Genomic DNA, 12,753 nt, shown 5'->3' on the forward strand with positions numbered 1-12,753 from the left:
TATTTTTGTAAGCTGTCTGCAAGATATCGCCATTGGTCACTGACGTCATTTCCTGTGTGTGGTGCACACAAGGCATTATGGATCTCCAATTTAACTTTGTCATCAATAATTGGTCCTTGAATGTGGTTTGACATTCGTCTAATATGTTGCATGGGAGACACAATTTACGCTGACTACTAAAGGACCCAATCCTATTTCATGATCAATTGTATTTTTAAAATCAATCACAGTGATTAAAGAACATGCTCTATGTGATTGAATTTCTGAGCAAATACAGACATTTTTTCAACATGGCTCATCAGTAATGTATGCCTTATGTCATCTGGATCTACTGTAATTAACACTTGAATGTCAAGCTGGTAACGTTATTAATGTAACAGAGAAACCTGATGATAGCATTGATTTGTAACGCTTTCATCTTCAAATTTTAATGGTACGCAGCCTTTTGTTTTTATGAAGGCTGCCCCAGAGGTGGTCTTCTTTTGAAACTGGCTTTGGTCTGATATATATAATATACAATTATATGAAATAATGGACATCAAACTTGGATCTAATTAACAAATAAAACTAGTACAAGGAAGCCATAAGACCATAAAACGTAGTATATGAGCAAAATTAAACAATTTGGTCTATTGGGTCTGCTCCACCATTTGATCATGCCTGATTTATTTTCTCTCTCAACCCCATTCTCCTGTCTTCTCCCCTTAACCTTTGACACCCTTATTAATCAAGAAACCATCAACCTCCACTTTAAATATACCCAAAGAAGCTTTAACTTCTTGAAATCCTAATTTTACTTTGCTCCCCTGCACATTTTATTTTATTAGTAAAGAACAGGCTTGTTTTAGGAGTGCTGCCCTGAGGTATGGATAAAACAGATGACTTGAAAATGGTAGAAAGGAGAACTTGCTGGTGTATATCCAGGAATATCCAGAAAGGTGGGACAAGCAATTATTAGCTTAACAAGTAGCGAGCACGACCATCCCGGACTGGCACTATGTAAATTTTCTACAGCACTATCCTCAATGTCTCTGTTTATTCCAACATTAAAAAAAATAGGAATGGGGAAAATCTTAGGACAAATTAGGAAAAAAACTAGAACCGAGTGAAGTGATATTTGACTCTTGTGTTTGGATACACTTCACTAGCATTGACACCAGAATGAAATGGAGAATACTTTTCCCTTCACAGATTGCTTAAAAAAGATCTACTAGAGCTGGTATGTAAGATGATTGTTTACATATCAATATAGAGGCTTACCATGTTCTCTACTCTCTCGGCCATTAACTGGAGATCCGCAGTCTCCTGTTACTATGCTTTCGCCATCTGAAGCCTGTTTTTCATTTGATAATCTCTGTCAAAAAGCATGGAAATGAAGATTAATCTTTTTTTTCCCCCAAAGTAACAGAAAACCTTGCACTTATTTTCACAAACATATGCCACAATCATTTTAATTTGAGTGGAGTACCAGCAGAACCAGGGCTGAAAATTCCTGCGGTTTTCTAATCTTACTTCAAAAAAGCAGTGAAATACTAATCTTAAGCTTTTAGTTTTGCTTGTGTTTTCACAAAAACAAGCATCTTCTAGAGTAAACAGGTTAGATTCATATCTCAGTTTTTCATATGCAGCTGAACTTTCAGAATACTTGAGCTCTCAGTGAATAGCCTAAAAATCAAAATAACTGCTGACGCTAGACATTCAAAATAAAAGCAGAAAATACTGGAAATACTCAGCAAATGAGACTGAATCTACAGGAACAGAAAAGAGTTAACACTTTAGGTTACAAAGGTTGCGACACAAAGGTCGGTGGTGTTGTAGATAGTGTAGAGGATTGTCAAAGATTGCAGAGAGACATTGATAGGATGCAGAAGTGGGCTGAGAAATGGTAGATGGAGTTCAACCCGGAGAAGTGTGAAGTGGAACACTTTGGAAGGACAAACTCCAAGGCAGAGTACAAAGTAAATGGCAGGATACTTGGTAGTGTGGAGGAGCAGAGGGATCTCGGGGTACATGTCCACAGATCCCTGAAAGTTGCCTCACAGGTAGATAGGATAGTTAAGAAAGCTTATGGGGTGTTAGCTTTCATAAGTCGAGGGATAGAGTTTAAGAGTCGCGATGTAATGATGCAGCTCTATAAAACTCTGGTTAGGCCACACTTGGAGTACTGTGTCCATTTCTGGTCACCTCACTATAGGAAGGATGTGGAAGCATTGGAAAGGGTACAGAAGAGCTTCACCTGGATGCTGCCTGGTTTAGAGAGTATGGATTATGATCAGAGATTAAGGGAGCTAGGGCTTTACTCTTTGGTGAGAAGGAGGATGAGAGGAGACATGATAGAGGTATACAAGATATTAAGAGGAATCGATAGAGTGGATAACCAGCGCCTCTTCCCCAGGGCACCACTGCTCAATACAAGAGGACATGGTTTTAAGGTAAGGGGTGGGAAGTTCAAGGGGGATATTAGAGGAAGGTTTTTTACTCAGAGAGTGGTTGGTGCGTGGAATGCACTGCCTGAGTCAGTGGTGGAGGCAGATACACTAGTGAAGTTTAAGAGACTACTAGACAGGTATATGGAGAAATTTAAGGTGGGGGCTTATATGGGAGGCAGGGTTTGAGGGTCGGCACAACATTGTGGGCTGAAGGGCCTGTACTATGCTGTACTATTCTATGTTCTATGTTTAGGTTGAAAACTCTTCATCAGAACTAGGAAGGAGACAAAAGCAACTTGTTAAACTGCAGGAAGGGTGGGGTGGGGTGAATCTTTGAGAGGGTAAAACAGGAGTGGCCATGGAGATACTGTAAGTTGTAATCAGGGTTATATGGTCAATGAGTGAATGGGAGCAGTTAGAGAGTGAGATCATAGATGTAAGAATGAAGGAGTTATGAAGTGCAGAGCAGGGAGTCTGCATGATTCTGTTAGTTATGTTTTTCACTTTCCAAGAATAAAAGGAAAAAGAAAACAAACAAGCTGAGTTGATATCACAGATGGATGTCTGATTCAGGCAGAGAACCTCCGGCACCCTGAAGTTGGAGGATTCAAAACTGAGTCCAGAAGGCTATAACGTGACCAGACACAAGATAACATGCCATTCCAAAAGCTTGCATTGGGCCTCATTGTGACAGTTGAGGAGCCACAGAGTACTAGCTCAGAGTGGAAATGGGATGGAGAATTAAAGAGTCAGGCAATGGAAAACTTAGGGTTGCCTCTGCACGTTGAGTAAAGATGCTCTGTAAAATGATTACCAAATCTGTATTTGGTTTCCTCAATTGCGCGGTCACCCCTGCTGGATTTTAGTCCCTTGGGTAAGCCTCAGGTTCTATTGAAACTCTAGCAGGTGGTGAAACTGTGACCATAATGGTCAATGATATGCTGTACGTTGACCATATAGTGTCTCTTTAACAGAGCACTACACTCTGTAAAACAGAATATGCAGACATCAACCATGTCTGGAAAACATCATTTTTGTTTACGTATAACTGGTTACTCTCAGCTTTTCCTACAGTCTTGCTGTTCTATGAATGCTTTTATTGTTTTATAGACATATGCATTTTTTTGAAAGAAATTAATTAATTCTCCCAGTTCAGCACGCATACTAGAATCCCACGAAGAACCTGAGCAAATGTACTCTTTCGATTCTGTTGATGTTACCTGTCAATCAGCTATAAAATAAAATGGAAGGGATGAAGTCAAAAAGGTTTTATTTCCCTCCTGTATCCTTCATTCCAACAGTAAATCTACAGCTACAACTTGATCTGAACAAAATCAAAGTTAATAACCAAAATTGTATCAGGGCGATGTACCTTAACACCAATAAAGCAAAGGTCTGAGAAACTTAAACCTTCTTTGTTACTTCATGAGGTGAATCCTGTTGCATTGCCCTGCCATGTTCACAATATTGCTTTTCTTTATCTTTTAAGTGTCAACCAGGCTTTCCATCCCGAAGCTAAGCCTATCTTTGTTGGGAATCTCTGGGAATAAGGAGTAGCAATACCTGTTGGACCGTTCCCTCCCTCCAGTGGGCAAGGCTGAAAGAAATTTCCTTAATGCAAAGCTGCTGCTAAATCTGTATGATGAGCTGTTCTGCATTTACCCATCGAGCCCTATGTGTGTATTTTGAAATTTTAGAAGTAAGCTTCCCAAATATAAACTTATTTAAATTTACCTGCATAAGTTTATTTATTCTGATACAGGTTTCCCCCACCATCCAAAGGTAGAGCGTTCCTATGAAACGGTTCGTAAGCCGGAATGTCATAAAGCGAAGAAGCAATTACCGTTTATTTTTAAGGGAAAGTTTTGTGAGCGTTCGCAGACCTAAAATTAACCTACCAAATTACGCCAAATAACAGATAAAACCTAAAATAACAGTAACATATAGTAAAAGCAGGAATGATATGATAAATACACAGCTTATATAAAATAGAAATACTTTTCCACAATCACTGCCTGAACTGTTCTCCATAGCGAAAATCTCACCCAAACGCCGTTGGCAAAAACACGGCACAAGCGCTCTCCAGTAATCTTTAAGCTATGAAGCTGCCAAATCATACCAAATAACACGTAAAAATACACAGCCGATATAAAGTAGAAATAATGTATGTACAGTGTAGTATCACTTACCGGAATTGGGAAAGCGTGGAGCACGCTGATGATAGTGTGTTAGACTTGTTGGAGTTTGGCTGGTGCAGTGGCCCCCCACCCTCCAGGCTGCCGAGCGATACATTGTCCCGAAGCGGGACAGTGGTAGCTAGGTGGCACCCGGCACATCTTTAAGAAAAAAGCCAAAATAAATATGCTAATTAATTAGGTGCCTCCCGGCACGTAACTGTTGGCCCAGATCAGTACCAATTACCGATTGCGTTGCCTCTGATCTGGGCTGACAATTACGTGTCGGGTGGCACCTAATTAATTAGCATGTTTATTTCAGCTTTTTTCTTAAAGATGTGCTGTGTGTCTTCCGGCTACTGCTGCATTCTCCGCGAATCAGTATCCGTCCGCAGCCTGGGTGTTGGGGTGGTGGGACACTGGGGTGTCATCTTGTCGTCTGTTTCCATGAGGGTAGGCAGCTCATCTTCTCCTATGACTGCCCGCCTTGATATCGAAGGTCGAGGTTCGTCATCTGCTGTGGCTGATGTGGAAGGCTTGCTTGACTGCTGAGCCTTGCGTATTTTTAGATCATACAGTTCTTTGTAAGCACTCAAACCATCCTGCAAATATCCCCTAAACCAACTTACCCGTTCAAAATTAAAGTCGTACTTCATCATTACTCATTCGGTTTCGATTGTTATCCTTTCCTCTTCCAACTGCAACAGCTCTTCATCTATCAGTTCTTGGTCATGGGATGCCAAAACCTCTTCAACATCATCTTCGTCAGCTTCCACAAGCCAAACTCACTTAGTCCTTACTTCGTTCACCACGATCAAAACGCTTAATTATGTCTAGTTTTACGCTAAGTGTAACACCCTTACGAACTCTTTCAGGCTTTTCCAATACTATAGAAGTCATCTTCCGAACGGCTGCTCACAGACACGTGTTAAAGCAATGCCGGCGAGAATGCAGTTCCGAATCCAGGGGAGAGCGGCTGCTTGGGGCGTGCGCTGCCTTTTGTTGCACGTTGATTTTTTTCGCACGCTGCTTTTTTCATAACAGTGAAAACACCTTCTGTTAGCAAAAACAGGGTACTAAGGTCGGTCTTTCGTAACAGTGAGGTTTCGTAAAGCGAACGTTCCAAAAGCGGGAGACACTTGTATTTGTAATTCAGCCATTATATTTTAAAATCAATATTTTATTTTAAATATAAACAGAAACTATTGGAAACACTTACCTTGTTAGGCAGCATCAGTGGGGAGAGAAACAGATTCAAAGTTTTGAATTAAAGATCCCTCAGTTAATGTGGAAAAGCTGAAAAAAGTATGATTTAAATTGCAGAGAGGTGAAAAAAGCTGAGGGAATGTCTGTGATAGGGTGCAGACCAAAGTTGTCAAGATAACAATTACATTAAGCATGATATCCATTAGTTCAAGTTTAAATATGTCCTATAGCTTACCTTTTCCAGTTCTAATTTTGGTAGAAGAGGAGACGTTGATCCTTCTATTCCAGTGACGTGGCTGCACACCTCCTTAATTATCTAAGTAAAAAAATGCAACGTATCAGAGATTTGGCATATTATTTTGTTTTATATCTCACCTATTTAAGTCTAACAGAAATTTACCTTTAACTACAGCTGAGAGAGTTCGAGCTCTCATTGACAGGAACACCAAATGGAAAACACAGAAAAAAATATTAACTACTTTGGCAGTTTAAATTAGGACGCCATATGAATTGACAACACCAACGCATAATATGGAGATAAGTGTATTAGGGCAACTAGCAGAGCAGTTGAGGTAAGAGTACAAACACTGAGACAGATAATTGTATAAAACGTCAGGGGACAGCAAGGATATATCATTTTATTATGTTGAACAATGAACAGTTGGGCTACACCATCACACTATGCAAAGTTTAGACTTGAGCAGGTTTGAGTTGTTTGTGCATACGTTATATCACTTTGTTAAGATAGGCTTTCACTTTTTTCTTTGGTGACTTAGGGCCTCTCTGTGGTCAGAACTGCTGAGGTTATGTCTGGATCTGTTGTTCTGCTTCATGCATTTGTCAAAAGATTTAACACAGAAATCCACGTGTGAAACAATTGAAGAATAACTGTAGAAGGATTTCACAACATCCCACAGTCCTGCTGAGGGAACACACCATCTGAAATGCTCATGGGTGGGGGTGGTGGGGTAAGCTTTTTCAAATAAAACAACCTATTACCCTGATTCACTAGGAGAAGCTGTGAATAATCAGAGGAAAACCGAAGTGGAAATTTCAAACAAATCTGATATCAGACAAAAATAATCAGAAGTATGATCTGTACCAATAAAAACAAGATTCACTCCAGGGAGGTTGTCAATTTTCTTTCTCAATTTCTTTCAGCTAAGGTTCAGACTGCCAGAAATCAAATCTCCAAGACAAAGGCTTTTAACTTGGATGATCCATGGAAATACCAACGGACTTAGTCAGAATATAAATGTGAACACTTAACGTGTGTGCAAATCTAATAGTTACTCTTTTGAGTAGTTCTTTTCAGTGCTCTCTACTAAGTTTGCTTTGCCATTATTTCGTCAAAGAACAGCCTTCAATGAACTTGTTTAAATTAAAATTTAATCTGACATTTAGAATTCCAGTAAAAGTAATATACATTGTGTATTCAACATTAAATGATGTAGTGATAGGCTCCCAAAGTCATTCCTTTGTTAACATCAGCAACTTGATTTGGAAGTTCTAGCACAACCAGTCTTGTGTTATGTCATACTACAATCTGGAAGCTTGACAGCACATTTAAAGACTAATATTCCAGTCTGTATCTGAAGGAATGCTATGTTCTCAGAGGCATAGGCACTTTCAGGTGAAATGTAAAGCTGAGGTCCTGATTGGTATTTAAGTGGTAGAGATGTGCTGGCACCATTTTGAAAATGGGAAGGGAAATTATCCAGAGAGTCCATGCAAGTACTTGTTCAACAATCACCCTTTTTAAAATAGATTGTTTAGTCATGATCACATTATTGTTTTTCAGAGTGAACTGAGAGAAAAGGACTGTCACATACCCTGAATCAGAACAGTGTCGTTAACCTCCATGGTTGTCAAGTGCTTTGGAAAGTCTTCAAGGAAAGAGAATTTTATTTAATTTTTATTTTAGCGATACAGCCCCGAACAGGCCCTTCTAGTCCAATGAATTGCAACGCCCAGCAATCTATCTACCTAACGCTAGCCTAATTACAGGACAATTTACAATGATGAATTAACTTACTAACCGGTACATCTTTGGACTGTGGTAGGAAACCAGAGCACACAGAGAAAGCACACGCAGTCATGGAGAGAACATACAAACTGCTTACAGACAGCACTGGCAATGAACTCCAAAACTCCAACAATAACAGTGTCGGCTAACCACTACACTGCTCAGGCGCCTATGTGAAACCCAATGGGTTTATCTTGATCCATTTGTCTTAGTTAATATCACATTTAGTTCTTGGGTCTATTATTAAACATTAAACATTCCAATTAGGCATTTTAATCACACATTCTATTAATAATATTTTAACATTGCAATATAAAAGATTGAAACCTCATGGTCAATTTCATGAATATCTCAGGAGGGTGTGCAATACTAAGTTAAGGTGAGGGTAGGTTCTTATTTTTTTTCTGCAAAGCTTTTAAGTCATAACAAGTGAACTCAGACCCGTGTCGTGCTCCGCCTGTGCAATGTGGAACTCAGGGAGTCTGCCAGAGTTCCCGATGGCTGCATGTGTAGGAAGTATATCCAGCTGCAGCTCCTGACACACTACATGATGACCTTGCACTAAACATGACTTCACTTTGGAGCACCCATGATTGTAAGGAAAGAGCCAAATGTGATTCTTCTTTGGTATATGCTAAAATAAAATGGAAGTCTGTAAGACAAAATGGTGTTTGCTTGGAGTGAAATTGTTTTGAGAAAGTACAAGAGAGCCAGTTTACAGCAATGTTTTGAGAAAGTCAAGGAGGTTAAAGTTTGCACCCATAATAGTGAAAAATAGTGAAAAACACGTTTGTCTGGGATGGAAGTTGGAAGAGATAAGTGGGGGAGGGGTGCAGTTGGTACCATGAAGGGATGGAAAAGTACCAGTGTAAGGGGTTTTGAAGGGTATAAAAAGGGCACTTACCTTGTCTTAGATGTCTGGTCATGGCTGGTGTTAGTGCTAAGAATTGAAGAGGATAGGGCAAGTTCGTCGAGTCAGAGTTGGAGAGAGAAAGAAAACAAGCTGTGTGTAAGATGGTTGGATTTGTTGCTCTCCTCCGACATTGCAGAGGTCAGCTTGTTTAGTGGATGATAAGTATCACTTTGATTTGTGTACTGCATTTGTGCTAGATCCAGTAAACTGTTTTCTTGTGGCTCTGAATACATCAGTTCAGTGGTTGCAAATGCATATGCAAATACCCTGAGCTGAATGAGGAAAGAACACAGAACGAATATTAAAATAATTTTCATTAAATAATCAGCGTAATCAGCTGGACTCAACATAACAGGCGCTATCTTTTGCGAACAACAGGACATACCTGAGGATGAGACTGAGACTGAAGCTCTGGGGCCTATGGCTTTGTAGCAGTGGCTAACGTATTGCCTGTGTGTTGCCCTCCCAGATGTTGGAGGGCGCCGGTGGGCTTGGCTTTGCTGGAAGAGGATAGTTTGAGGGGTTTCCATCAGAATGGTGGACAGGTTTAGATGAGGATGAGGAGATATTGAATCAGCGGCATGGAAACAGGATTGACGATGCGAAGCAAAGACCTCAGAGTTTTGAAGTCAATGGAGAGGATGGGAAGCACTTTCGGGGAATGTCGAGTAGAAGGTTGGACACAGGTACTGAACATTTGGTTATAAGGGGAAACCCTGACTGGCATCAGGGGCCTCTGGTGTGAGTGGAGGGCTCGGGAGGAAATATAACAAAAGCACAGGAAAGGCAGTCCGATTGGGAATTGGGGTGGGACAGCTGATGGAAGCCTGGGTACTGATAGCTGCATTACCTGAAAATATTATTGGAATGAATGTGCTGCAGGGACAGATGGTGCAGACAAAATTGCATGTGATATTTGTCAGCAAGTTAAAAGACAAGCACTCCCTGAGAAGCTGACTACCCATATTAAAAAGGGGGCTGGTCCAGCCCAGGTATGGCAGATTGATTACACTGGACCCTCACCATAGCAGCAACAATTTAAATATTTGCTTACCATGGTTGACACCATGTCTGTTAATGGCAATTCTTCATTTAAAAGTTGACCAAGATCATATTCTGAAGGGATTGCAGAAGTTAGTTAGTTATTATGGGGACCCTCAAGAAATACAACTGGATAATAGGTCTCATTTCTCAGGACAAACTGTGAAAGACTCAGCTGCCAATAAAGGCGTTCATCGGGTATATCAAATACCTCATTACCCTAAGCATCAGGGCTGACTGACAGAATTAATGACCTTTAAAACAACAGATTTGTTTATTGACACCAACTCACACTTTACAGGGGTGGCATATATTATCCCAAGCCTTGTATAACCTGAACAACCTCAAGGATAGCTGATGACCAAGATGATTAAATGTACCTCAGAACCAGAGGAGGGAACAGACTCTGGAGAAGGGGCCCCCATGGTAGGAGATAAAGTACAAGTGCACATTTCAAATTCTTCATTTTGCAAGGAGGAGATTGTAGCAAATGGAGACAGTAATACTTACTAGATATCAGTACAAGGGAAAAACTATCTGGTGTGTTTAAACAAGGAGAAATTGACCAAAGAAGAATGACTTAAATCTTTGTAAGGCTGATAATAACATATACTCTGTTTTCTCTCAAGAAAAACAACAGCCCTAGAATTAGTCTTGTCAACAGCACGGACCCTCTCCTGAGTGGAGGTCACTGTCTGGACATGCGAGAAGAATACACAAAGACCAGATATAGAAGAAAACGCATTTTGTTACAATACACACCCTCATGAAATTTAATCATGATTAATCGCAATTCGGCTTACATTATTCAAAATAATGTGTGGCACTGGGGAACAAATAATGGACGTGAACTAATCATATTAGTTTGTGTTTATAGTGCAGTTTATTTTAACTTATTGCTTAGATAGGATTTGTATTATAATGCCATAGTTCAACTATGCTATAATAATTCTGGTTAATTTGTATTTATCGTAATTTTTGTGTAGTACACCAATGAGCAATCAAGGAGTGGAGTGCAAGGAAAAAATTAAATGTGATTCCTCTTTGGTATATGTTAAAATAAAATGGAAGTCTTCAAGACAAAATGGGGTTCGCTTGGGGTGGGATTGTTTTGAGGAAGCACAAGAGAACTAGTTCACAGCAACTTTTTGAGAAAGTCAAGGAAGTACAAGTCTGTAGCCATAATATTGGAAAAAGGTGAAAAGCATGTTTGTCTGGGCTGGAGGTCATAAGAGATAAGGAGGATGCAGCTGGTACCACCAAGGGGTGGAAAATACTAGTGTAGGGGGTTTGAAGGGTATAAAAAGGGGCACTTCCTTTGTGCAACTGGGAGAGTTTTGCATTAGGCTAGGTCACAGCTGGCACTAGTGCTGAGAAGATAGGAGAAAGTACATTGAATCAGAGTTAAAGGGAGAGAAAACAGGCTTGTGTAAGGTTGTCAGATCTGTAGCTCCCCTCTAACATTGCAGAAATCGGCTTGTTTAGTGGATGATAAGCATTATTTTGATTTCTGTACTACTATTACTGTAGATATTTGTTTTCCTTTCTGTATTGCATTTGTGCTACTTCGAATAAAGTGTTTTCTTGTGGCCTTGAATACATCTGTTCAGATTGACAACAACATCTCCATGATCTCCATCAGCACAGATGCACTACAAGGCTGTGTGCTTAGCCCCCTGCTCTACTCGCTTTACACCTATGACTGTGTGGCTAAGCACAGCTCCAGTGCCATATTCAAATTTGCTAACAACACCACTGTCGTAAGTTGAATCAAAAGTGGTGATAAATCAGCAAATAGGAGGGAAATTGAAAATCTGACTGAGTGGTACCACAACAACCTCTTAATCAATGTCAGCAAGAACAAGGAGCTGACTATTGACTTCAGGGGGAGGAAACCAGAGGTCCAGGACCCGGTCCTCACTGGAGGATCAGAGGTGGAGAGGGTCAGCAACCTCAAATTTCTCTGTGTTATTATTTCTGGGGACCTGTCCTGGGCCCAGCACTTAAGTATAATTACAAGGAAAGCATAGCAGCACCTCTACTTCCTTCAGAGTTTGCAAAGATTTGGCATGACATCTAAAACTTCCATAGATGAGTAGTGGAGAGTGTATTGACAGGCTACATCACAGCTTGGTATGGAAACACTGATGCCCTAAATGGAAAATCCTACAAGAAGTAGTGGATATGGCCCAGTTCATCAAAGGTAAAGACCGCCACTATTAATGAGCATATTTACATGAAGCATCGTCACAGGAAAGTAGCATCCATTATCAGGGACTCCCACCGCCTTGGACATGCTCTCTTCTCGATGCTGCCACCAGGAAGAAGGTACAGGAGCTTCAGGAGCCATACCACTAGGTTCAGGAACAGTTGTTACCCCTCAGTCATCAGGCTTCTGAACTACAGGGGATAACCTCACTTAGCTTCACTTGCCCCATCATCAATGTTCCCACAAAGTGCGGACTCACCTGCTTCGCTTCCGTGGGGCCTGGGTCCTAATGTGAGGCATGATCTGCTGTTTGGTCAATCTAAACCTGGCCCAGATGGACTGGAAAGGCAGGGTTTTGGGACCAGAGGTGAGATTCCGGCCTATTTTGCTCACTCTCCTGTGATATTCACTCCTCTCTCCATGACGCCGAGGCTGTGAGACTGCCCCGGCTGCCGTGATTTGCCCCGCTAATATGATGAAGTCAGACTGAGGCTTGGGCTTACTCCGGGGAATCGGATCTAAGGGCTCAATTTGGTTCGCAATGCTATCGCTCACATCTATTGTTTGCATTTGTGTTTTTTCCTCTTTTGCTGTGCATTGGGTGTTGGTCTTTTTTTTATTAGTTTCTTTCCAGTTTCTCACTTTGTAGTTGTCCGTAAGCAGACAAATCTCAAGGTTGTATAATTTATACATTCTTTGATAATAAGTGTACTTTGAATCATTGAATCTTGAACCTTTGAAATAAGGATTATGGG

At 40.6% G+C, this 12,753-nt stretch overlaps 1 protein-coding gene across 3 annotated transcripts in view; it reads right to left on the reverse strand.

The window, feature by feature from the left end:
- afap1l1a (actin filament associated protein 1-like 1a) overlaps positions 1–12,753 on the reverse strand; it is a 202,567-nt gene that overhangs the window by 51,958 nt on the left and 137,856 nt on the right. For all 3 annotated transcript variants that reach the window (XM_072263718.1, XM_072263717.1, XM_072263719.1), the window contains exons 9-10: positions 6,045–6,125; positions 1,261–1,354 (exon numbers count right to left, since the gene is read on the reverse strand). In XM_072263718.1, the coding sequence (XP_072119819.1) occupies positions 1,261–1,354; positions 6,045–6,125 (175 nt within the window). The remainder of the gene's footprint in view (positions 1–1,260; positions 1,355–6,044; positions 6,126–12,753) is intronic.

Source organism: Mobula birostris, chromosome 7, assembly GCF_030028105.1.
Source record: "Mobula birostris isolate sMobBir1 chromosome 7, sMobBir1.hap1, whole genome shotgun sequence".
NCBI classification, from domain to species: Eukaryota; Metazoa; Chordata; class Chondrichthyes; order Myliobatiformes; family Myliobatidae; genus Mobula; species Mobula birostris.